Consider the following 24296-nt stretch of genomic DNA (forward strand, 5'->3'; position numbering starts at 1 on the left):
TCACCATCTAATTAGGGCCGGGGAAACGCCGCATGGCCTTTCTTTCCTAATACCATCGGTAGTTTGAACGTGGCCTGATGAGGGCTTTTTATAAATCACCTTACTTTCCCTGGTACCAGAACAATGGTAGTGAAAGTGACTGGCACAGTTCAATGGGCACAGCAAGGGGGGAAATGTACCCATAACAAAGGAGCGAAGGAAGCAAGGACGAACAGGAGGTCAGGAAAAGGGTGAGGCCTTCAATATGAAACTTAGTCTGAAAAAGACACTCCCAGCATCTTTATCACAGTGTTTCACATGGTATGAACCACAGTTGGTCTACTCAGCGGTCGCCAACCTTTCGGACCTCACAGACCACCAGTGGTCTGAGGACTACCGGTTGGCGACCTCTGGCTACATGATGGGTGACAAGGTTGAAAGGAAGCAAAAAGTGCCTGAAATTCATGCGGGTTTGGGTGCTTCTGGGTTTTTCTGGGGATCCACTGTTCCACAGTTTTCCTTACTTCTTCAGCCTGTCCCTGATCCAAAAAACATCAAGAAACATTCATCGAAGGACACTTCCACCTCTAAAGGAATATATATGGGTATGTATTTTTTTCATTCCCAGATATACAGCATGTTGCTTGCATCAAAATCCATTATAAATATTTGACACGGAACTAAAACTTCAAAACTCAGAATTGTAAGTCTACTTCAAAATGATTCATTTTGAGAAGTGCAATTTTCAATAAACTGCTTTTAAATCAGTAGTTAAAACCACCCCGCCCATCTCCACAATTTCTTCAATATAGTAAGCCAGTGCCCTTTTAAATGGGTCAGATACTGACAAATGGCAACGTCTAAAACAATGCCTGATGCACAGCAAGTGTTAATGACAGTCATGAAGGGACTTTAAATTCCCAGTAAAAAACAACCACTACAGGCTGAGCCCTCACTTTGCCACTCACTGCCCAGGGGACTCTTTCTTCATCTATGAACTCATCCTCCCAGGCAATCTGATCCCAGGATAGAGACCCCTGGACACTCTAGGCAACATCCCCATCCTCACCCAGGGTCACATGGGTGAGCCCACAGGCTAGGCAACTGCCATTCCTGCTGCCCCCCAGATGACCTTTCCAGGGCTCCACCATGAAGGTCAGAAGGATGCTCGGTGCTCTAACCCAGAAATTCTACAATTGTTAGGTGCAGCTTCATCAATTGGTGGAGCACACGGATCCCTATTGGAAACAGACACACCACACACAACACCGTAAGTATAGTTGACTGTATTTACTGAGTGTGTGTGTGTGTGTGTCCCCTTAGATAAATGAGAAAAGTACATCCCAGGCACAAGCATGTGGCTGTGGATCCAGTACATCAGGAAATGCTATAAGATGCCCCTAAAAGTCTTAGCATATAAGGATTTCCATCAACTTGCACACCTGCCCATATTCAGTGCCATGTTTTAATAAAGGCTGCAGCATGGAATTGTAAGGAGGTTTTAAAAATAAAATTATTTCATGAAAAGCAAAGGAGGCAGCATTGACTTCAGGACTAATAAATCTTGGGGATTTGGAACATCTCTTTCCCTCGAACAGCGCCCTGTTGTGAAGTCCGCCCTAAAATCCCGGCTGCCTCCGATTGGCCTGCCCAGGTGCTCTGCACTGGAGGAGAGGGGAGAGAGTGCACTGTGCAGTAGTAGGAAAAATACAGGAAAGTGAAAGCTCCTCTTAACACACTAAGAGTAATTTGAAAGAAAACAGCACCACCATTTTGATGGGAAAGTTCCTCATTCAACATTTATTCAGTAAATATAAGTTCCTACTATGTGACAACATCATGTTATACTTGAGGTCAATGGGAAGAGATGGCTTTAAATTAAAATTAAATTATTTTAATCCTAAATGGTCTCAACTATTTTGATTTTCCTCTAGTTCTGCAATATTGTTTCAAAAAAGAAAACATGAAGTATATTGTCCTTAAACCACAATTAAGTGCCCTAAATATGTCAAATATCCAGAAGGTTATACTAGCTTGGATCATACCATAATCAAAAATTATTTTCTTGCTTAAATATATCCCTACTCTCAAGTTAGGGCTGTTGTAATTTGCGTGTCATTCAGTTGACAATTTTTGTTGACTCTAAGGCATTTACACACTGTGGGAAACTGAAAAAAAAAAAGTTTTTTAAAAAGAAAAAAATCTCTACTAGAGAGTGAGAATTGCAAGACAGGACCTTGGACAAGTTGCTGAAACTCTCTGTGCCTCAGATTTCTCCTCTGTACAGTGGGACCCATGAGAGTAACTGCCTATGAGGCTGTTGCCAAGTTGTGAGAGATAACTTGACATACACTGCTAGCTTTTCCTGCAAACATATGCTGATCTATCTGTTGATTAAGACAAAAAATAAGACCCTTTCATTCTATCTAGTTCATGGCCCATTTTATATGATCCAATTTCTGTTTAAGAAGAGTAAACATTTAATAAAGTAAGTAAAGAGTTGCTTATGTTATAAAATCCAACAGACTGTGAGCTCAGTAGCACTCTGATGTTCTCGTATTGAAACTGCAGGATTTGGGTCAACGTGCTTCATGACTTCTGGACCACATCTCACACTTGAGCAACGCTTCTTAAGCAGAATTACTTCTGATGTTGCTCCATAACAAACTCCACACGCAAAAAAAAATCAATTTATTTGTTTTTAAACCATGGAGTCCTGAGCACCAGGAACACTTTGTCCCTCTTTCCTTTAAAGGGGGGAAACGCAGGATTCAGATGCCCAATTATCTACTGAACAAGAAAATAGCAGTATTTATCAGACGTGTGAGTGCTCATGGTATCATCAGCTGGCTTCGTCTCATCTGTCAGATGGTAATGCATCAGTGTAACCCAGAAAGCTGGGCAGGGGAGCAATATAACATGAGGAGTTCAGAAGTTGCAGATTAGATTCAGAAAGTGAGTTGACATGCATATCATCTCTATTAGTTAGCTAGGGCTGCATAACAAAATACCACAGACTGGATGGCTTACACAATGGACATTTATTTGCTCACAGTTCTGGAGGCTGGAAGTCCAAGAGTAGGGCACCAGAATGGTCAGGTTCTGGTGAGATCTCACTTTCTTGCTTGCTGTGTGCTTGTACTAGTATGACTCTCTATTCCTATCAGATTAGTGCCCAATACTTATGATCTCATTGAACCTAAATGACCACTGAAAAACCCTATCTCCAAATGCAGTCACATTGGTGGTTAGGGCTTGTGAATCTGGGTAGGGGGCACAATTCAGTCCATAGCATGAAAATGCAAGCCAAGCAGTTTGCCTATAATCCCTGGTGTCTTGGCCCTGGACTATCTTGATTTTGTCCCCATCCTGGCTCTGCCCAGTCTGACACAGGGCGGGTTACATCAGCAGAGGGACAGGCAGCTGACGGCATGGCTGCCAGCTGGCATTCTAATGCAATTGGGGCAGGACTAACAGCACAGGAGTATCCGTACTTCTTGCCAAGATATATGTACTTCTTGCCAAGGATTTCTGCTTTTTGTTTTCTTCCTTTAAAAATTATTTTTTATTTAAGGATCTCATTTATACTCATTTATCAGCTATCATGTGTAAAGCAGGAGCTGGAAAGACATATAATATGTGTGAGAGAGGGTAAAAAAGGAATTGGAAAAAAATTTTAATGTGCGGGGTTGAAGAGTGTCCTCCCTGAATCAATGCTCTTCCCAGCACCTCCTGATGTGACCTGAATTGAAAATGAGGTCATTGTAGATGTAATTAGTTAAGATGAGATCATAGGAGTAAGGTGGGCCCTTAATCCAAGATGACTTGGTGTCCTTATAAGAAGAGGAGGTGAGACACAGAGACAGGCCCGGAGGGAAGATGGCCATGTGACAACAGCAGCAGTGGTTGGAGTGACACCTCTACACGCTAAGGAACACCAAGGATTGCTGGAACCACAAGGAGCTAGGAGAGAGGTATGGACTGAATTCTCCCCTCGAGCCTTCAGAGAGGGTGGCACTGCTGATGTCCTGATCTTGGACTTCCAGCCTCTGGATCTGCGATGCAATATATTTGTTATTTTAAGGTGGGGTTAGAGGTGTTGTTTTAATGTGTTGTTTACCACCTAATGTGTGATATTTTGGAAACTAATGAATACTATCTAAAAAATGAATAATGCAAAGGCAAATTCGTATTTGGTTGGAGGTGGCAGGAGGGGAGGTGGCAGTGGGGAACAAATAAGCCGAAGAGAGAAGACAGGTCCAGAGTTAGAATCATCTCCATAGAAGTGATGGATAAAGCCCTGGGAAAGGGATGAAATGACCAACAGAGAAAGTGGAGACTGATGAGAAAAGGGAGCGGAGACTGAGTTTTGGGGTTACTTACAGTTCTGAGCAAGAAAGAAAAGATAAGGAAAGAGACAGTGGATAAATGCTCAGAGAGGAGAAAGTCAACCAGGACAATGTAGTGTAGTTTGTCACCCCAAGGAAGGCAACCGGTGCAGGAGGAAGGTCCATGTGTACATTCTTCAAGAAGGTCAGAGAGAACTGGCACCAGGAGACAGCCTTGGCATTTGACATTAGGAAGTCCTGGGTGGCCTTGAAAATTTAAGTTTCAGTAGAATGTAAGAGGCATAGCCCAAATCAGGAGAGGTTAGGAATAGTAGTGGGTATAGACCAGTGGTCAGCAAACTCATTAGTCAACAGAGCCAAATATCAACAGTACAACGATTTAAATTCCTTTTGAGAGCCAAATTTTTTTAAACTTAAACTTCTTCTAACGCCACTTCTTCAAAATAGACTCGCCCAGGCCGTGGTATTTTGTGGAAGAGCCACACTCAAGGGGCCAAAGAGCCGCATGTGGCTCGTGAGCTGCGGTTTGCCGACCATGGGTATAGACTATTCCTTTTAAAAATGTTCCAGAAACAACAACAACAAAACACCAGAGAGAATGAAAAACACACAGTCGTACAAAATTTGACAAAGGGAAAGTTTCTTTAAAATCGGGGGACGTGACCACCTGTGTCAGAAAAAACACAGAGATCATTAAAGAGATGATGCCAGAGGCAAGAGGAGAAACTTGAAACAGGGTCCCAGAAAACCCCAGGAATCATGATAATGGCATTGGCTGGAAGGAAAGAGGAACGTCTCACTCTGTGAGAGAAAACATGAACATGTCCCCAATGTTTGAGGGAGGAGGGAGAGCTGAGAGAGCTGATTTCAAACCCACAATATAAAATGATATAATCTTTGGAAGACTAGAGAGTAGATCCAGGAGAGGCGGGGAATGGGGAGCTTAAGTCTCTGAGGAGAGGCTTTGCCGAGCCACCTTCAACAACACGAAAGGAATCAACAGAAATATGAAAAGATCTGGAGAAATAGTGAAGGGCCAGTTAAAATTAATTGGCGGGAATGGTCAGTGCACCAATCCCTAGCAATGCTCTTTAGGCTGGACTGGCAATTCTACCGGCTACTGAGGAGGGAGGAAATCTAGGGTGCTCAAAGCTTCATCCTCTGTCCCATCTGCCTAACAGTAAAGCCACAAAAGGCTGACAGTCATTGCGACTCTGATTGGTGATTTTCTGGAGCTCCAGCCACCAACCCACCTTGTGATGAGGGACTCTCCTCCACTTGGTCCAGCCCAGGGCAATGGAAACAGCATCAAGATCCCCATACAATCCATGTTTATCTCAGGTCTTGACTTTGATTCCATGTTGATCTCTTATTCTTCATGTTTATAAATGTTTACATTGAAATCTTTCTGTTTAAGGTTTATGTTTGTAAATCTTGGGTCCTGCCTTCTTATTGGATGGCACATTGCCTAAGCAAATTTTGATTCATAATACCTGATTTTAGCTTGATGACAATGATAACATTAACAATATTATTGTTATCACTGCCTGGTATTATTTTGTGAATGGTCCTGTTATCCTCTCCAACTTTCCTGCTATGAGAACTCACAGATGAACAAGAGACCGGAAAATGCACCTGGGTCCAAATTATATCTGATTGACTTGGCTGACCATCTGTTTCCTGTGCCTAGAAAGAACCAAACGTCATAGAGAGAGAGGAGCGCAGGCAGAAGGTCCCTCATAGCTGAACATAAAACTAGCTTTACGTTTAGGGGAAGCAAAGAAAGAATCGGGTCAATTGTCTGGGGATGCTAAAGGAATTTGGGGTGAGCTCTAACTGAAGGCTGGGAAAACCTGGACATTAGGGGATGAAGGAACACCAACACTAATATAGTGTCTCATTCCCTTGCTCTCTCCAGTATGTCATGCTGGACATATTGAAAACGTTAGTTGAATGAGTGAAAAAAATGAGCCATCATCATTGAGGAAACAATTATACAGAAAAGGGTTCACATAGTAGGTCTGGGACTCCTCTCCTGCTGGAAACTGATCATTGTCAACAACCTCCATTGCTCTGAAAGGTCAGAGCTAGTTCGCTCACTACTTAGTTGAAACATTGTTAGCTGAAGCAGTCTCCACCTGTTGTCTTATGTAAATTTCTGTTATTGGAGTTTCCTGCCCCAGGGCTATGGGTGTATCCCATAGTCTCAATAAAAGGGATAGCCAGGCCAGAGCAGGAGGTAGTCCTCCCACTAGAGGTGGGCTCCCGCCTGGCCCCCATTATTCCCAAATTAATGCTTTTCTAGTCTCTTTTCATTTGTTTGCGGCCTTCTGCAAAACCCGAACCCTGAACCGGAACCCTGAACCACGCGGGACGTGAAAGGGGCTCCTACACTCTCCCTAGAAAGGCCTGTGTGCACGTCTTGGAGCTGGGGCTTCTGAATCTATAGGGTCCCACCACCCTGATGGTTCAGAGTGGCTCACTGTGCCTAAACTGTGCAGACAATACTGTTTCTCTGGACACCTGCCCTCCTTCCAGAAATCTGGAATTGACGTTCGTGACAGTCAGAGGGTGCCTGTGTGACCACCCCCCAATACCACCCATGGGCATCGAGTCTTTACTAAGCCTCATGTAGGTAGCATCTCACATCGGTTGTCACTGCTCCTTGCTGGGGGCTGTTTCCTGTGTGACGCCACAGAGAGACTCTTGGAGGAGTGTGCCTGGTTCCCCTAGATTTCTCCTCCCGTCATGTACGTTTCCTTTGCTGACTCGCTCTGTGTCCCTTCCCTGTAACAAATCCCAGCCATGATCACGACTGTGTGCCGAGTCCTGGGCGTGCTCCCAGTAACCCCCAAACCCTTCACACACACACAACGTAAAAGGTCTGTGAGATTCGATCGAAGAGGGGAAAACATGACCTGTTCAGTCATTGGCTTGACAAATGGAGTCTTCAAATCCTGTCATTTGTTGTGAGGGGAACCAGCACAACCATCTTTCATCCACATGAGGCGGAAAAAAAAAAAAGCACTTTTCCACAGGTACGCGGGCAATCTGTGCTAGAGCCGCACTTAGGAGTCCTGTTCTCCTGGTAACACTTGGAGTGGGAAACCAAGGAGTGTTTTAAGTTGACCTTCATTTCATAGAAGATGGGGTGTTTTGCACAAACACACACACACACACACACACACACACACACACACGGCTCTCCTGAGATCCTCTAGCTAAATCTGTTACCACATTTTTCTGAGGTTGCTTTTTGTTGATTTCTTTTTAAAAATGATTATGTTAACATGCCTGTGGCAATGTGTGTGTCTTTCTGTCCCAGTGGATCGGAAGTCAAAACAGATTTTGGGGCCGGGGTGGGGGGAACCCCTATCATGTACAACGCAGTTTCTGATTGTGAGAAGGGAATGTGTCCTTCCAAAGGCTGACACCTGGTAGACTTCCGTTTCCTCTGATCTTTCAGGACCTCATTAGTGGGTTATTTTTGGAATAACTGACGAGCCACTCATCTAACATGACCTTTATTCTCAGTGTCATGAAGAATTTCCTCCAGATCCGTAAACAACCCAGTTTTTAATTACTTCCAGGTGGCAGTGGAGTAACACGTTAAAACGAGATTAGTGAGCAACAGACTTAACTGGCAAAATTGTGCTCAATTAGTGGCTTTTTAAAAAGAAAGAGACCAAGACCCCCTCTTCCTGTGAACTTTTGTGTGGAATATAAAGGAGTAGGCAAAAGTAGGTTTTCTGGGCCATTGTCACATTCTGAGTTAATAAAGCTCCTGTAAGAACCATAACCTGCATGTTTTTTCCATTCAAACGACTGTAAACCTATGTTGCCCACCTATGTATCTTTCAGTTACCTCACTCCCCCAAAAACAGCACAGTGAAAGAGTGCATCGTTCTTCCTTTGTATTCCAGTTGCTGCCTACCTCCTGTGCTGAGAGCAATTTCCAGTGGTGGAAATGTGCCTTGCATTTGCTGGAGAGAGAGAGAGAGAGAGAGAGAGAGAGAGAGAGAGAGAGAGAGAGAGCAGATAGCAACATGGATGGAATAAATAGATGGATGGAGGAAGGAAGGAGGGAAGGAAGGAAGGGAGGAAGGAAAATGATCTGTTAAAGTTTTCATTTGTTCTACCAATTTGTTTTTAGTGAGTGTCACAGAAATTCTTCTGTAATTCCTCCACTCCCTGGTACTTTTAAACCGGTGACTACAGGTCTGTTCCTTAACCTTTTGCACTCGGATGTGAGTGTGACTCGACACGGTTAGCATAGAGATTAAAATTACTCTTTGAATGTATTAATAATTTGAAATATAAAAAAAATCCAAATAAATAAGTTTGTATGAAAAGAAACTCCAGTTTTTTATTCTACTGCCGCGCTTTGTAAAATCTGGGGTATTTAAAAAATTAAATCCTGAGTAGAATAAAGGAATCGAGAAAAAAGCAAGCGAGTGCAAAGGGTTAAGTCATGTTGATGTTGATCACATTTCCTTTACTCATAGGCACCTTGAGGACTGCACTGGGCCTTATCGCCATAGCAACCTGAGCAGTTTGCCTTGAAAATGCTCAGTGGCTAGGAATAAAATTAAAATATAAGTGCCTTGGAAAGAGGGAGCATGGCTCGCGGAGCCCTGTGTCACAGTCACACAGCACATATATGCTGACACACCCACCACGGCATACCGTGCTGCCCCAACAGCTGTGCCCCGCTCCCTCCAAAAGACAGTAGACCCATCCAGTCTGCTCTCAGTCTAAGTCTGCAGGGGTGTGCTTAAGGAAAACCTCGCCCAACTGGGTTGGCTGTATCTATGATGCATTTATTCCTAATCCTCAAATGCTAATAGACTTTTCTGAATGGACATCTCCCTCCCCAGAAAATCATTTGAAGGTGTGTCTTCCGAAGCATCTTGCCCATGCGCCTGTGACAGCCCTCACACCCTCACAGCACAGTGATCTCTCCCTGGGGCTCCCTAAGAGCAAAGCCCTCTCCACGGGGCCGGGGGAGGGGAATGCTTCTAGAGCACAGGCCCTGCCTTAACTAGGGTGGCCAGACCCAAACTCAGCATCCAAGACTCCAACAAGCGTCTCATGTGAAGTGATAGGCTATGTCCTTTGATATTTAAGGTGGGCAGGAGATGGTTCTTTTCCCCAAAACACAGGAAGAAGAAAAGCATCTGTGGACTTGGAACTCATTGATCCTAAGAGATAAGACCCTCCTTGACTCGTCACTAATAGAGGTGTTCTGATGGGGAAAATTGTGACAGAAATCGGGCCAGGGCTGAAGAGGGAGGCAGATTCCCTGGGAAGAGTACAATGTTTGCTTTCTCCATTTTTTCAAATCCAGTTGCCCTTGGGCTGTGTCTTTGATGTTAATGTAGCTAAACCCCCAGTGAGAGTCTCAGAATTTTATCAGCGCAGACACGGGATGCTGGGTTCTCCCATTGCTGGCCTCCCTAGTCAGGAAGAAACTCACACCAGGCCATTGCGTGGAACCCAAACACGAAGCTGTTGTCATTGTTCTTGTCCATGATGGGGTCTTACGTCTCTGTCTCCATAGCAAAATCTCCCAAGGCACAGTACTACCAAAACTACTCCATTTTTATTGGGCAACGTTCATATGCTGATATTGACAAGGCTCTCATTTTGGCTTGGGGAAGTAGTAAGGATGTCTTTAAAATGAGTATAAACATCATGGCTCATTGTCCTGGCTCATTTCAGTTAGATATGAAGGAAGTAAGTCAGGATCTATCATCAAAATTGAGGACATTAGATGGCAGTGTAAATCTTTCCCTGTAATACACATTTTCAAGCCTCCTAGTGTCAATTGTTCCAGAGTCTGAGAGTGAAGGTTAACCATGTGGTACCCGATAGCCCAGGCGAAGGGCCCAGGTGAAGGGCCCAGGTGAAGAACACAGGTAGACAGCAAAGCAGAAGGAAGACAGCATCAGACCTTAGGAGCCTCCCCTTCCCCTGGGAAATTACAGGATTCCTACCTTTAGGCCTGTCATAGCTTGGTCTACTATAACAAAATGTATACTGGGGGCTTCAACAACAGACATTTATTTTTTGACAGTTCTGGAGGGTGGAAGTTCAAGGTCAGGGTGCCACCATGGCGGGATCTGGTGACAGCCCTCTTCTGGGTTGTAGACAGCAGCCTTCTCAAGTGTCCTCACCTGGTAGATAGAACTTTGGTGCCTCTTCTCCTAAGGACACTGATTCCATCATGAGGGACCCATCTTCACGACCTAATATAATCTTAATCACTTCCCAAAGGCTCCATCTCCAAATCCCATCACATTGTTGGGGGAGGAGAAGTAGGGCTTCAACATGTAAATTTTGAGGGGACACAAACATTCTGTCCATAGCAAGACCATTAGGGTATTCTTTTCAAAGATCATTTAAAATGAATGAACTTATGTTCTTAATATCAGTGAACTAATGACCTCATATGACAAGGAGGCACCACTTGATTCCTGAGTCTAGAGTCAGGTCAAGTTCACCCTGCCCTGGGAAGAAATCTCCCTGCCCTAGGGAGAGAAGTACCTATCAGGTGTCCGTCTTGGTTGCCATGTGAACCGCAGTTTCAGTAGCCATTCCAGCAGCTGCTCTCATTAGCTTATTGCACAGTAGGCCACTCATTGATTTCTTCCCAGGGCAGGTTGAACTTGACCTGACTCTAGACTCAGGAATCAAGTGGTGCCTCCTTGTCATATGAGGTCATTTATTTTCTCAGCAAAGATAAAGGGCAAAATGTAGTAAGACATGCCAATGGAAACTGTTTCATTTCTTTTTATAGAAATATGCCATTTTAATGTTTGTAATTAAAAAGGAATTCCTAGACAACAAACACTCATTTACCTTGGCCAAGATTTCCAAAGAGCCCACAACATCTGTATGAGGTCAATGCTCAGTCATTAAAATGGGCCTTTGCTGCTCTGGCCTCCCAAAAGCTGCTCAGGACCCAGGACCCAGGGGTGGAGACAGACATCCCAAGGCAGGCGGGCCAGCCTCTGCCTGTGCAGGCAGCTCTCACTCTGCGCAGGCAGCTTCCTGCCAGGAGCCTGAGAGGAAGCAGCAGCCAAGAACCTCCTGTGCACCATGCCCAACCCTCCACCCGCCTCTCCACTTACTGCTGTAGAATACTTACCCAGGCTGGTGTTCATGGATCATTTAGCCCATCACTTTCTAAAGAACTAAAGGAAGTGTCCCAGCCTGACTCATGGGAAGCTGGATGTCTCGGAATCCCAGGAAGAGAGAGGTGGGGTGACAGCCACTGCCAATGACTAAATCTAAACTAGTTCAACAAGGAGCTACTGGTCTCATCAATTTCTTTACAAAACAGACACACCTTAACCTTTTCCCGACCATTTGCTGTGCACACAGCATCAGGGATGTCTCTCCTGGAGATCACAGCTAATTCAGAAAAAGCCCCTTGGTTTCTGGGACCTCTGTGCTGTTCGAGGTCACCCCCTACAGTCAGACCCAGCAATCCCATTCTGGGAATTTATACAAAGAAAACAACACCACTAATTCAAACAGACATGTGCATCGCCATGCTCACTGCAGCATTCTTTACGATAGCCAAGATATGGAAGCAACCTAAGTGTCCACCAATAGACAAATGGACAAATATATGGTGCATATACACATTGGAATATTACTCAGCCATAAACATGAATGAAATCCTGCCCTCTGCAACAACATGGATGGACCTAGAGGGTATTGTGCTGAGTGAAATAAGTCAAAGACAAAAATCTTATGCTTTCATAAGAGTATAGCACTAATTAAAGGTGTCTAAGAAATATATGAACACACACATAACAGTATATATATAAAACCTGTATTAAAAACCTACACAGAGACTCATACAGAGAGAGAAAAAAACCAATGGTTGTCAGAGTGAAGGGCAGTGGTGGGAAGGAAAAAAAATGGTGCAGAGAATTGAGATATACGAACTTCTAATTATAAAACAAATAAGTCATGGGGATGTAATATACAGCACAGGGAATATTGCCAATAGTATTGTAATAAATATGTAGAGTGACAGTGATCACATCGTAAAGTATATAAATTGAATCACTTGGCTGTGCACCTGGAATGAATATAACACTGTATGTAAATTATACGCCAGTAAGAAAGTCAATTGGCCATGGGTGTGATTACTTCCTTCTAGACTTCCCACTCTGATCCGCTGATCAGCAGGCTGATCTCTGCACCAATATCATGTGGTCTTGATTACTGTCGCTTTACCATAAACTCTGAAACTGGAGAGTGTAAGTCCTCCAAAAACAAAATAAAATGAACACGAGTGCCTCCCCAACCACTCAGCCCATGGGGCCCAGAGCAGGGAAGTCCCAGGCAGGCTCGTCCCCTAGGCCTCCCTGCCTCCCTGCCATACTCAGGGTCCTGGCCACAGAGAGAAAAGTAATCCTTTCCCGCCTAAACCAGCCCAAACTGCTTTATTTACTGTGATCACCAGTGGTTTTTACCGTTTGCAATCTCCCATGCCTTCATGACCTCCTTCCCTGGGCGTTTTGGCAGGCTTGCTGTGTGGGGCTCGGGCACTGGGAACCAGGGCTGACAGCCATAGCAAGTCACAGTAGAAGGTTGAATTTCCAGGCTTCCCATGTGCGGCTCATTATACCGCTCTGGGGTCCTGTTCTCAGACTCAACTACCTGAATATGAAAATAGCTTGCGTTCTCACTCTCTGTCTCAATCTCCTTCTGTCTCAATGCATCTATCTATCTATCTATCTATCTATCAATTATCTATCAGCAATCTATCTACCTATCCATCTATCTCTGCCATGTGGAGCCTCTTGAGAATACCCTGTGTTTGATTAAATGGCTTACTTACAAACCAACAAAAACTTGCTATTAATGTATTCCGAATGAGATGAAAGCATGTACTAGGTCTGTTTTCTGGATATTTTTGTGAAAGAAGGAAAGCCAGGTACTTATCCATGATACATGTTGTTATTTTTTAATTGTTGCCCATGAATGAAGCTCCTGTGCCTGACTGAGGAGTGGCCATGGGAGTTGCCTGTCCCTATCAGCACATGTCACTTCTGTATCTGCATATCAGCATCCTCTCCACTCACTTGGTATAAAATCCCTTACATTTTATTTAATTAGGTTTGTGTTTAAAGAAAAAAGAGTGTATTCCCATAGATTGCAGAAAGACAGAACCTGCATATGTGTGTAGCACTAACTAAGGTGTCTAAGAAACATATGAACACACACATCCTACCTAATAAAATAGTAATATGCAAATTGACCGCACCTTCGCTACACCCAAGCCACGCCCACCAGCCAAAGCCACGCCCACCAGCCAATAAGGGTGAGTATGCAAATTACCCAACAAAGATTGCGGTTAATTTGCATACACATTCAGGAGTGAAGACTGAAGACAACTTAGAAGGAAGACGGAGGAAAAGCAGAAAGCAAGATGGCTGCCAGAGGGAAAGCCCGGGCGGGGCGGGGCGGGGCAGAGCAGGGTGGAGTGGGGCGGGTGGCAGAGGCACGCGGGTGCAGGCGCAGTGGCTGCAACAGCGGCAGCAGTGGCAGCGCATGCGGCCGCAGCGGCCGCTTGCAGGATTTTTCCTGCAAATGGGCTACTAGTTGTGTTATAAAAACCTACACAAAACCTATACAAGATCTATCTATAGATAACATATAGGTATATAACAAAGTGGTAAATACTTTGATTTCTCACCCAGATTTCCAGGTATTCTCTCCTTCCAGGAACATGTCCCATTCAAGTCAGACATGACCATGGGACTTGCTTCAGCCATTTAAATACAAATAGAAATGGTGTATGTCACCTCCACGTAGAAGCAGGTAGAGGCAGTGTGCATTCTCCCTGCTCTCTTGCCCCTCCAGGGCAGACTCTGAGGTTGTTAGATGGCTCTTAGAAGATGGTGGAGCCTCCATCAGCGCAGACCCCTGAGTGTGGGAGATTGCAAATATTGCCCAAACTCCCTCTCCCTGAATCCACAGGATCTGACTATGGGCTCAGCCAGATGAACTTGTTACATATAATCTCCCCATCTGCCTCCAAGAAACCAAAACAACCTCTAAAGAGAAGCAATTAGAACCATTAACAAGAAAAATTAGCAAACAGAAGTGCACAGGCGAGTATCTATCCTGATTATTACAATAGTTTTCAGTTCTTAAGTGTAGTATGTCTGTCATACTCTACCAAATAGGATGATGAATCAACATTTATTGTTCAATGAAGTGCAAGGGACTTCAAATTCACTGTAAAGATGATATTAAGAAATGCTGAAACATCTATTACATCCTAGTTTACTGTGATATGCTTTAAAGGCCAAAGATTTAATTTTCGATTTGGACTTTTTAATGGTTTGATGATTTTTTTCATTGTTTTTATATAGTAACCTATATTGTCTAGCAGGTCAATAAGCTGATAAACAGAAATGCTTTGTCACCATGAGAGTTTAGTTCCAATTTCTTCTCTCTGTAAATTGTCAAAATTTTGACAGTATTCAAGGATTACATTCAAACGTGTGTGCGCAAATGTGCATACACATACATGACATAAAGGAGAGCAATTGTTTATAACCCATTGTACCACATTCAGTGCCCAACACAGCTGTTTGCCAAAATCAGCCAGCAGTCATCCTCCAACCATGTGCAAACCAGGAAACTGAGGCTCGTGCCCACATGGCCTTTCCAGGTAAGTAGTATGGAGCAAGGACTCAACTCAAAAGCCGCCATGGAAGAAGTACCCCTCCTTCTTAGAAGCCAGATTTCCACTGTCTCATTGGTAGACACCAAAATAAGCCAAGAACTTACTTACATGCAAATAGACATATTTCAGTGCTGGATAGATATTCTAGCTAGAATCTTCAAGAAAGAGGCCAGAGACATCACATCACTCAAAGACCTCCGAAAGGGTCAAAACGGCAGAAAATCAGAGCTCCATTTTCTAGTTTTCAGTTTCAGACTATCCGTCCTCAATGTACCACCGAGGCCTCTCACAGACACGATAATCCTACCTCCCTATTTCCAGCTGCATAAATAAAAACACAATTTCCTTATAAAAGTAAAACACCACCTATAGCGTATCTTGCAAGTAACTAATTTTGATCCGTTCAGTCAATCACTGAAGAATATCTGATGAAAAGCTGATGAAATGCTGATGCCACATTTACTCGTGAAATAGCATCAACCTTAAGTACACTAGTTCTCGATTACAAGGAAGAGGCCCACTCGATGTATGAAACACCCCGTGAGAAGGGGAGCCCGACGCGCTCGGCCTGGAGGCGCGGGGCCTACCTGAGATGAGTGAAACAGTGTCTTTCTCCCATGAGACGACGGTGATGTACGCCTCCACCGAGGAGGGGATAATGCACTTGAAGACCGCGACATTGCCTCTCATGGTTTTCTGGTCCTCCACACGGACTGTATAGGGCTCCCGTAAAACTGCAAGACAGGAAGGGGACCGGGTAACACACAGAGACCACCTCCTTCCGAGAGCATCTCATCGGGACATATACCCTGTATCTCATGCATAGGAATGGCACCAGGGAGATTTATTGGGGAAATATTTAAACAATCTACATTTGACGTCTTAAGGACGTTCATTCATTAACAATGAGCTACCCAAATACAAAAGGGCAAGGGTACACTTAAACAGAGTTCATCTCCCCCAAAGGCAGCTCAGTGTGGGCAGTAGCTTCTAAGTGAAGTCATGATGATAGAAAATGGCTCTCCGTGTCCTCTGAGGACCAAGAAAAAAATTTCAGACTCTAAAAAGAGAATTTTAAAACCCAAAGAAGGCAACCTCTCCTGGAAATCCTTGAAAACTACACGACAATTAAAAGAACTCTTCATGAATGACATTTTAATGACAGTTGCAAAGCAGTTTGGGAAACAATGGTCCTTCTGTCCATCATGGAGGGAAGGACGCTGATGAGGGAGCCTGCCCGAACCCACAATAGGAGTCTCCCAGAAAGTGCTCAAAGGGACTTCCATGAATGAAGAGTCTGGGTTCAAATCTGAGCCCTATCACTCTTGCTGGCTATATACTAGGGATTTAGATGAAAACATCTACCACAAGGGATGGTTGTAATGACTTGAGATTGTGGAGAAAGCACTCAGGACAGGATTGGGTAAAGCTACACAAATCCACGCCATGTCCGTGGAATACCTCTGTGTCCAGGACAAGGAGACATCCATGTGTCTCACACAAGTTATCCCTCACGCCAGCTCTGCAGATATGGGAAGGGCTTACTTCCCGAGTGGTTCATTTTCCTCCAATTTGAAATGAGGGTGTTGGTACAGGAAGATCTTCAAGGTCTGGATTTTCTAAATCTTTGACTTTCTAAGATATCCAGATCTCTTAACGTTTTAGTCATTTATTGGAAAATATGTAGCAAGAAAACTAGCATGAAATTAATTTCAAAACATTAACGTATCAACAAACATAGGAACAGTTTCAAAAGGGAACTGTCCTCTTGGGCAGAGGTAAATAATGCCGCCTTGTTTTCACTTCCTTTTTTCTCTCCTTTTCTTCTTTGTTTTGGATTGTTTTTTAATGAGTCCACTGTTACTACTTTGTTGGTTTGTTAGCCATAACTCCCTGTTGGGTTATTTCAGTGGTTGCTTTTTGTGGTACCCATCTGTAACACCATCATTTATAGTCAGGTGATGCTATACCACTTCCCATAGAATAAGAGAACCCTAAAATACTGTACTTCGACGTCTACTCCGGGCCTTACGGCTACTGTCCTCATTTTCTTTGTACAATCCCAAGATACTGTTATTATTTTGTTCAATTATTTTTTAAAGGATTTTACATTTAAAACGGGGTTTATTTACCCAGGTAGTTAACTACTTTTTTCATTATTCTTCTTTGAGTATGCTCTATCAGGTGTCATTTTCTTCTGCTTGCAAGACATTTTTTCTAAAGATGTCTAGTAGTGCAAGTCTTTCAGCTTTGTGTGCCCAACGCCAGTATTTCACCTTTATTTTGGAAAGATTCCTGCGTGCAGATTTCTGGATTCACAGACCCTTTACTTCCAGAACTTCCGAGATGCAGCCTCACCGTGTTCTCACACTGATTCTGACAGAGTCTGTCGTCACCTTTCCCTTTGTTCCTCTCTGTGTGATGGGTCCCTTTCTCTGGCTGTTTTTCACGTTCTCTCTCTCATTGGTCTGGAGCAATGCTATCATGATGCACTCCGGTGTGTTTTTCTTCATGTAGTTTATGCTTAGGTTTCCTGGGCCCGTGGGATCTGTGGGGTTATAGTTTTCCTCCAATTTGGAACATTTTGACTAGTATTTTAACTTCTTTTTTGATTTATTACCCATTTCTCTGGGGAGTCTATTTGTATAGTAAGCTTATTTGACGTATTTTTCAAGTTTTTGGAATAAACGTGTTGTTGGTTTTTTTCCCATCAGTTTTAGGTTTACAGAAAATACAGAGAGTTCCCATACACTCTCCCTCGCTGGCCCTACAGTTCTCATTATAAGCATCTCAATTAGCGTGATACATTTTTATAATTAACAAATGAATAGTTATATTCTTATCAGCTGAAGTCCATGGTTTACATTAAGGTTCACTCTGTTAGACAGGACTATCAATAATGTCGTGTGTTCATCGTTAAGGCATCATCTGGAATAATTTCACTATCCCATAAATATCCTATTCGCCCCACAACCCTTGGCAAGCACTGATCTTTCTACCTTGCCATAGTTTTGCCTTTTCCAGAATGTCCTATTTTGGATTTATACAGTCTGTAGCCTTCTCAGATTGGCTTCTTTCACTTAGTAACATGCATTTAAGGTTCCTCTATGTCTCTTCATGGCTTGATAGCTTATTTCTTTCTATCAATGAGTAATATTCCATTGTTTGGATGGATATACCAGTTTGTTGTTAAGAAATATTCTTATACTTGTTAAAATGTAAAGAAAGACACTACTTAAGAATTTTGCAATAGGAGTTATGATTATTTCAATTGGGAGATAAATTTTGCTCAGCTGTATATACAGCAAGAACAAGTGAACAGGCCAACTCTCCACTGGGACAAACCAGCTAGGGCTGAATCTTTTTTTTTTTTTTTTTTAATTCTCACCCAGGGACATGTTTATTGATTTTTTAGAAAGAGGAAGGGGGAGAGGGAAACATCGATGTGAGAGAGAACATTTTCATTAGTTGCCTCCCATACACGCCCTTACCAGGCATCAAACCCACAACCTGACTGGGAATCAAACCTGCAACCTTTTAGTGGATGGGGCGATGCTCCCACCAGCTGAGCCACCTGGCCAGGGCACCTGCACGTGAATTTTTATAACTGCGTTTTTCATAATTACTAAAAATTGGAAGCAACAAAGATGCCCTTCAGTGTGAATGGATAATGACAAAGACTCCATCCTTGACTAAATGTCTGCCAGGCTCGTCTGAGCCCTCTTCTCAGCTAGTTTGACCGTCTGTGTCTATTCTCCCTGAGCCCAGTTTCAGCACGGGTCCTGCGAAGTCATTCCCCCTCTCTGCTATCTGCTATCTGATCACTGTTAACATCTGATCGAGTTCCTCCTCTCACCTGTGATGTGTAAGTGCTCAGCCCACATTTAACAAGACTCCCCTACCCTTGATGTCTCCTCTCAGTAATTTTCCACCCACTGACCCCCTTGCTTCCCTGTCTCCTCCCTGGTCCCTCCACTGCCCACCTCTGGGATGAAGTGTGGGGAGGAAAGGGGGAAAGAGGGGGACAGAAAGCCAGCACCCTGGGTTTGAGGCACTGGAAGTTTGAGTCAGAGTATCAATTAGTCAAAATGCAATAAATGTGGGGTACGGTTTAGACCTCACCAATGTAATGTCACTGAGCCCAGCTTTTAGTTCCAGCATGTAAGACACTCTGAAACCAAGAGAGGCTCTGGCATCTGAAAGAAGCCAGCAGCAGTCTCCAATTGAGCGTTCACTGGTTCTCAGCTGATGGTGTTTTTGTTTTTCTCTCCTGAATTTTTCACAATATCCCCAGCAAAGATCACAGTGCCTGGAATAGAGGCCACCTTTTCCATTGTCAATGTCGACCCGACTTTCTTTCTTTGTCCATGTCTGACTCCCCCATTAGGACGAGAGCTCCATGAGAGTAGATACCATTTCTTTTCTCCCATCTACTCCGTGCACCCGGCAAAGTGCCGGAACCATAACAGAAGCTCGAGAAAATATTGGCTGAGTGAATGCACTCAAATTGACCCCAAGCACTGTATTGTAAACTTAACATTACCTTCACAGAAGTATTTCCCCCGATTTCCCAGTGTTCAAGGATTTACAAGAACAGAGTTGTAAGAGTTTACAAATGCACTGAACATTTTTTTTGCATGTCGTTCAAAGGGTAAAAATGTGGAAAGAAAATAGAAACACCTCGGCAAGAAAAAGGCGAAAGGGGATTATGTACAAGCACCTGCGTATTTGTTTCACTGGGGGTGAGAACCAACCATTCCCATGTTTTTCCCCAGCAATGTCAGGCACTCTGAAATCCAGTCGAGAGGCCCTCTCAGAGGAGCCTTTGGCGCTGTCAGGAGGGACAGGGTTTTCACTGACTCCCAGCTGATGAGGTTTGAATGTTTGCCACTGGCCCCACCCCTGCAGGCAAGAAGGAATCCACTCGCCCTAGCCGGTTTGGCTCAGTGGACAGAGCGTCGGCCTGCGGACTGAAGAGTCCCAGGTTCGGTTCCGGTCAAGAGCATGTACCTTGGTTGCGGGCACATCCCCAGTAGGGGGTGTGCAGGAGGCAGCTGATCGGTGTTTCTCTCTCATCGATGTTTCTAACTCTCTATCCCTCTCCCTTCCTCTCTGTAGAAAATCAATAAAACATACTGAAAAAAAAAAAAAAAAAGGAATCAGCTCTACTCACCAGCCTTGATGTGGACATCCTGACTTCTAATTTTCCCTGAAGGATTTTCAGCTGTGCAATAGTAAGTATTGTCGTGGATTAAGGTACTAAAGCTCGAAGGAGGGAAGGGGAAAATTTGGAGAGTGCCGTTGGGGTGGACGTGGCGGATCCCGGGGACATCGTAGATCTCCTCGCCCGTCGCCAGGTACCATCTGAGAGACACAGGAGGGATGCCGGCAGCCGGGCAGGGCACCAGGGTCCCCGTGGTGCTCGCGAACACTACCTCTTGCACAGATGCATTGACAAAGTAGAGGCTGGAGTGGAGGTCCTCACTGAAAACTGGAAGACAACACAAGGGTCGGTCAGTTACCGCTCCGGCTCCTTCGGAACTTGACTTTCAGTCAGCCTGGCCTCAGGGGGTTCTTTTGACACATAATTGCAGGGTTTGACTAACACTAAAGAATTCACAATTGCCCAACCTGGTACAGACAGAGAGGCTGTAAAGTAAGCTCTATCCCGGCTGACGTGGCTCAGAGGTTGAACATTGACCTATGAACCAGGAGGTCACGGTTTGATTCCCCATCAGGCCACATGACTGGGTTGAGGGCTTGACCCCCAGTGTGGGGCGTGCAGGAGGCAGCCGGTCCATGATTCTCGCTCATCACTGATGTTTCTCTCTCTCTCTCCCTCTTCCTTCCTCTCTGAAATCAATAAAAATTTATTTTTTTAAAAAAGTAAGGTCCATCCTCATTTCATATTTTTACACAAGCAGAAGTTTCCCAGGGTCACAACTTTGAGGTTTACTCTTCAGCCCCATGCCCTATGCCCTGCTCTATCTTCATGGTACAACCACTCTAGGAATTGACATTATGTGTTTTTGTATTCGTTTTGTATCTGTCTCCCTCTGGAGCATACGCCCCATGAGAACAATGCACTGATCTGCTGACACTGTTACCTGGGCAGAGAATCCAACATCCAGTCACGAGCTAAGTAAGGAGAAGCTCAGTGAAGGTCGCTGACCAGATCCAGGGGCTAGGACCAGATTGTGCTGGTGGGTAGTTACGCTGAGGGCTACTTTTCAATGAAATCAGTCACAATTTTTTAAATTAAAATTGAACATCATACACAAAGCATTTAAAAAAGCAAAACTGGTTTTCTGGAAATAGTGTCCCACCAACAATGCATTTTTTAAAATGGAAACTATGTAGCCACAATAAAGAGAACTTTGACAAAGGCACCCTTTAATTCCATCAAATTATGGCAGTTTTCGTTTAACTGTTTATATTTCCTCTTCTGGTCCATCTGCATTCCTCACCTCTACAATTATCCTACATTTCTTACTTATATAATTATGCTATAATGTGCTTACATAAAATATGCAATTGTTATGGACTGCTTCATTCTCTGAACATTATTTCATATAATTATTTCATCTTTCTATGTGCACTTCACAAGTAAATATTAGCGGATGCACATTTTAGGTAACATGGTTTTCCAAACTATTTTCCCGGTCTTGGTTATTTAAGTGGTTTCTGTTTTCATTGCTGTAAACAAAATGTCTGCAAACCTGTCCGCACACATTTGGCTTCTTAACTTATTTATTGAGTACCCACATCGCACCCAGCAACACTTAGCTATGGAGTGTCATTTATGTGAAGAAAGGAAACTCAACACCATCTAAGACCCCCAAATTTTACAGAATATTTATAAACTAGCGGCCTGGTGCATGAAATTCATGCATGGGGGTGGTGGGGTGGGGGGTGTCCCTCAGGCCAGCCTGCACCCTCTCTAATGTGGGACCCCTCAAGGGATGTCCGACTGCCCGTTTAGGCCCGATCCCTGGTGGGATCGGGCCTAAACGGGCAGTCGGACATCCCTCTCACAATCCAGGACTGCTGCCTCCCAACTGCTCGCCTGCCTGCCTTCCTGATTGCCCCTAACCGCTTCTGCCTGCCAGCCTGATCACCCCCTAACAACTCCCCTGCCTGCCTGATTGATGCCTAACTGCTCCCCTGCCAGCGTGTTTGCCCCTAACTGCCCTCCCCTTTAGGCCTGGTCACCCCTAACTGCCCTCCCTTGCAGGCCTGGTCCCCCCAACTGCTCTCCCCTGCAGGCCTGGGTCCCACCCAACTGTCCTTCCATGCAGGCCCGGTCACCCCCAACTTCCCTCCTCTGATGGCCTGGTCACCCCTAACTGCCCTCCCCTGCAGCCTTGATTGCCCCCAACTGCCCTCCCTTGCAGGCCTGGTCCCTCCCAACTTCCCTCCCCTACTGGCCATCTTGTGGTGGCCATCTTGTGTCCACATGAGGGCAGGATCTTTGACCAAATGGGGTCAGCCATTTTGTGTGTTGGAGTGATGGTCAATCTGCATATTACTCTTTTATTAGATAGGATGCCACACAGATCCATTTCACAGACATCTGTTTTTATGACTTTCTAAAAACGAGTGCACACCCAATCCCATCTTCACAGGACGCCAAAGGGGCCCTAGAGACTGGGAATTAACCTCACTGGGCAGCCATGGGGCTCACGTTGACTGGGCACTGATGGCGCAGCGGGCAGTGCTGGGAGGCTCCAAGTGTCATTTCATTTACTCCGTGAACAGTTCTGCCAGCCGAGTGTGGGCTCCTCTCTCAGGAGGATAATTTGGAGATTCAGAGGGGTTATCGCTTGACCCAGGATGCAGGACTAAGAGGTTGAAGAAACCGTCTTTCTGATGAAGATTTCGTTTCATGATATGGCTGCCTTATTCTGCAAAGCCGAATCTTGGGGAGGCAGCGTGCATGAGCTTTAGAATCCTCCAGATATGGAGTCTTACCTGAACACCCCCTCCTTCCTCCTGGTCTCTCTCCTGCACTGACCAGGAGTTTGCCCCCTGAGGCCAGGGCTGACTCTGGGCTGGGGAAGCGGAGGGGCCACCATTTGTCCAAAGATGGTGGAGAAAAATGCACTTTATAAAAGTAGATTTCCTCAAAGAGAAGACAAGGGTGTTCCACAAGCAGTAACTGATAGTTTCCTCTTCCATCAATAACTAGTTTTCAGCAATGCTCCACAAAGCAGAATATAAAAATTACTGCTAATTAAGAAGTTGGTTCAGATCGGAAGCATGGTTGCAATTTTATATTTGAGTTTTCTAGGAAACTGACATCACCCCAAACAAACTGTTAGGAACAAGGTAGCTGTCACTCTTCAGGGCTAATTAATTCCACCCAGATTCTTTTTCTTTTCCCTGCCACATTACTCTTCTGTTGACTGAATATATTTTAATTTATTCTTTTATATCATAAAAGTAGTCCTGTAGCCCAACCAGGGCACAGGTGGCTGAGTGTCGACTTATGAACCAGGAGGTCACAGTTTGATTCCCGGTCAGGTCACAAGCTCAGGTTGCGGGCTCTGACCCCTGTGTGGGGCGTGCAGGAGGCAGCTAATCAATAATTATCTCTCATCATTGATGTTTTTCTCTCTCTCCCTTCCTTTCTGAAATCAATAAATACATAGATATAGATATATTTTTAAAAGTAGCCCTGTTAAGAATGAGACTTGAAAAATGTGAATGTATATAAGATATATTTCCAAATTAAATGTATAATTTGCTATTGTAAACCACATTCCAAGAGCCAGCTTGTGAAATTACTTAAATAACTATGATGAGAAAAATGCAAAATAAATGTTTAATCCTAATAGTTAAAAAGATAATTAACCTCTGGGGATTACCATCACTTCTCCTGACATTTTTTAAAGGTATTTCATGTTAGTCTTTCTATTTCACACCATTGGGTTTAATAATGGAACATAAACTCATTCTCTAAGATACACATCATTTGGTCACAGGCAAAAAAAAAAAAAAAATCACACAAAAAAACAAACTATATCCCAACAGCTTTTGTTTATTCCATCTAAGGGCCCATCCATCTGCTTAAATAATAGCACTTCGCTGTACGGAGTGCCGTGCACACTTTAAATACAGTGACGTTTGCTCCCTCCAGGAAGTGCACAGGCAATCTGGATGTGAATTATGTGTGTGTGCAAGTTCCTTAACGGAACTGCCGTCTCACAAGAGAAAGCCAAAGAAAACACTGGAATAACCTGCTGTCTGCC

General features: G+C 44.2%; 1 protein-coding gene across 1 annotated transcript in view; it reads right to left on the reverse strand.

The window, feature by feature from the left end:
• DSCAM (DS cell adhesion molecule) overlaps positions 1 to 21014 on the reverse strand; it is a 373478-nt gene extending 352464 nt beyond the window's left edge. Inside the window, exons 1-3 of the mRNA XM_054712828.1 lie at positions 21002 to 21014; positions 20219 to 20536; positions 15633 to 15779 (exon numbers count right to left, since the gene is read on the reverse strand). Of these exons, the coding sequence (XP_054568803.1) occupies positions 15633 to 15779; positions 20219 to 20536; positions 21002 to 21014 (478 nt within the window). The remainder of the gene's footprint in view (positions 1 to 15632; positions 15780 to 20218; positions 20537 to 21001) is intronic.
• Between the last annotated feature and the right edge of the window lie 3282 nt (positions 21015 to 24296).

The sequence above is a fragment of the Eptesicus fuscus genome, chromosome 3 (genome assembly GCF_027574615.1).
Source record: "Eptesicus fuscus isolate TK198812 chromosome 3, DD_ASM_mEF_20220401, whole genome shotgun sequence".
In the NCBI taxonomy this organism is placed as follows: domain Eukaryota; kingdom Metazoa; phylum Chordata; class Mammalia; order Chiroptera; family Vespertilionidae; genus Eptesicus; species Eptesicus fuscus.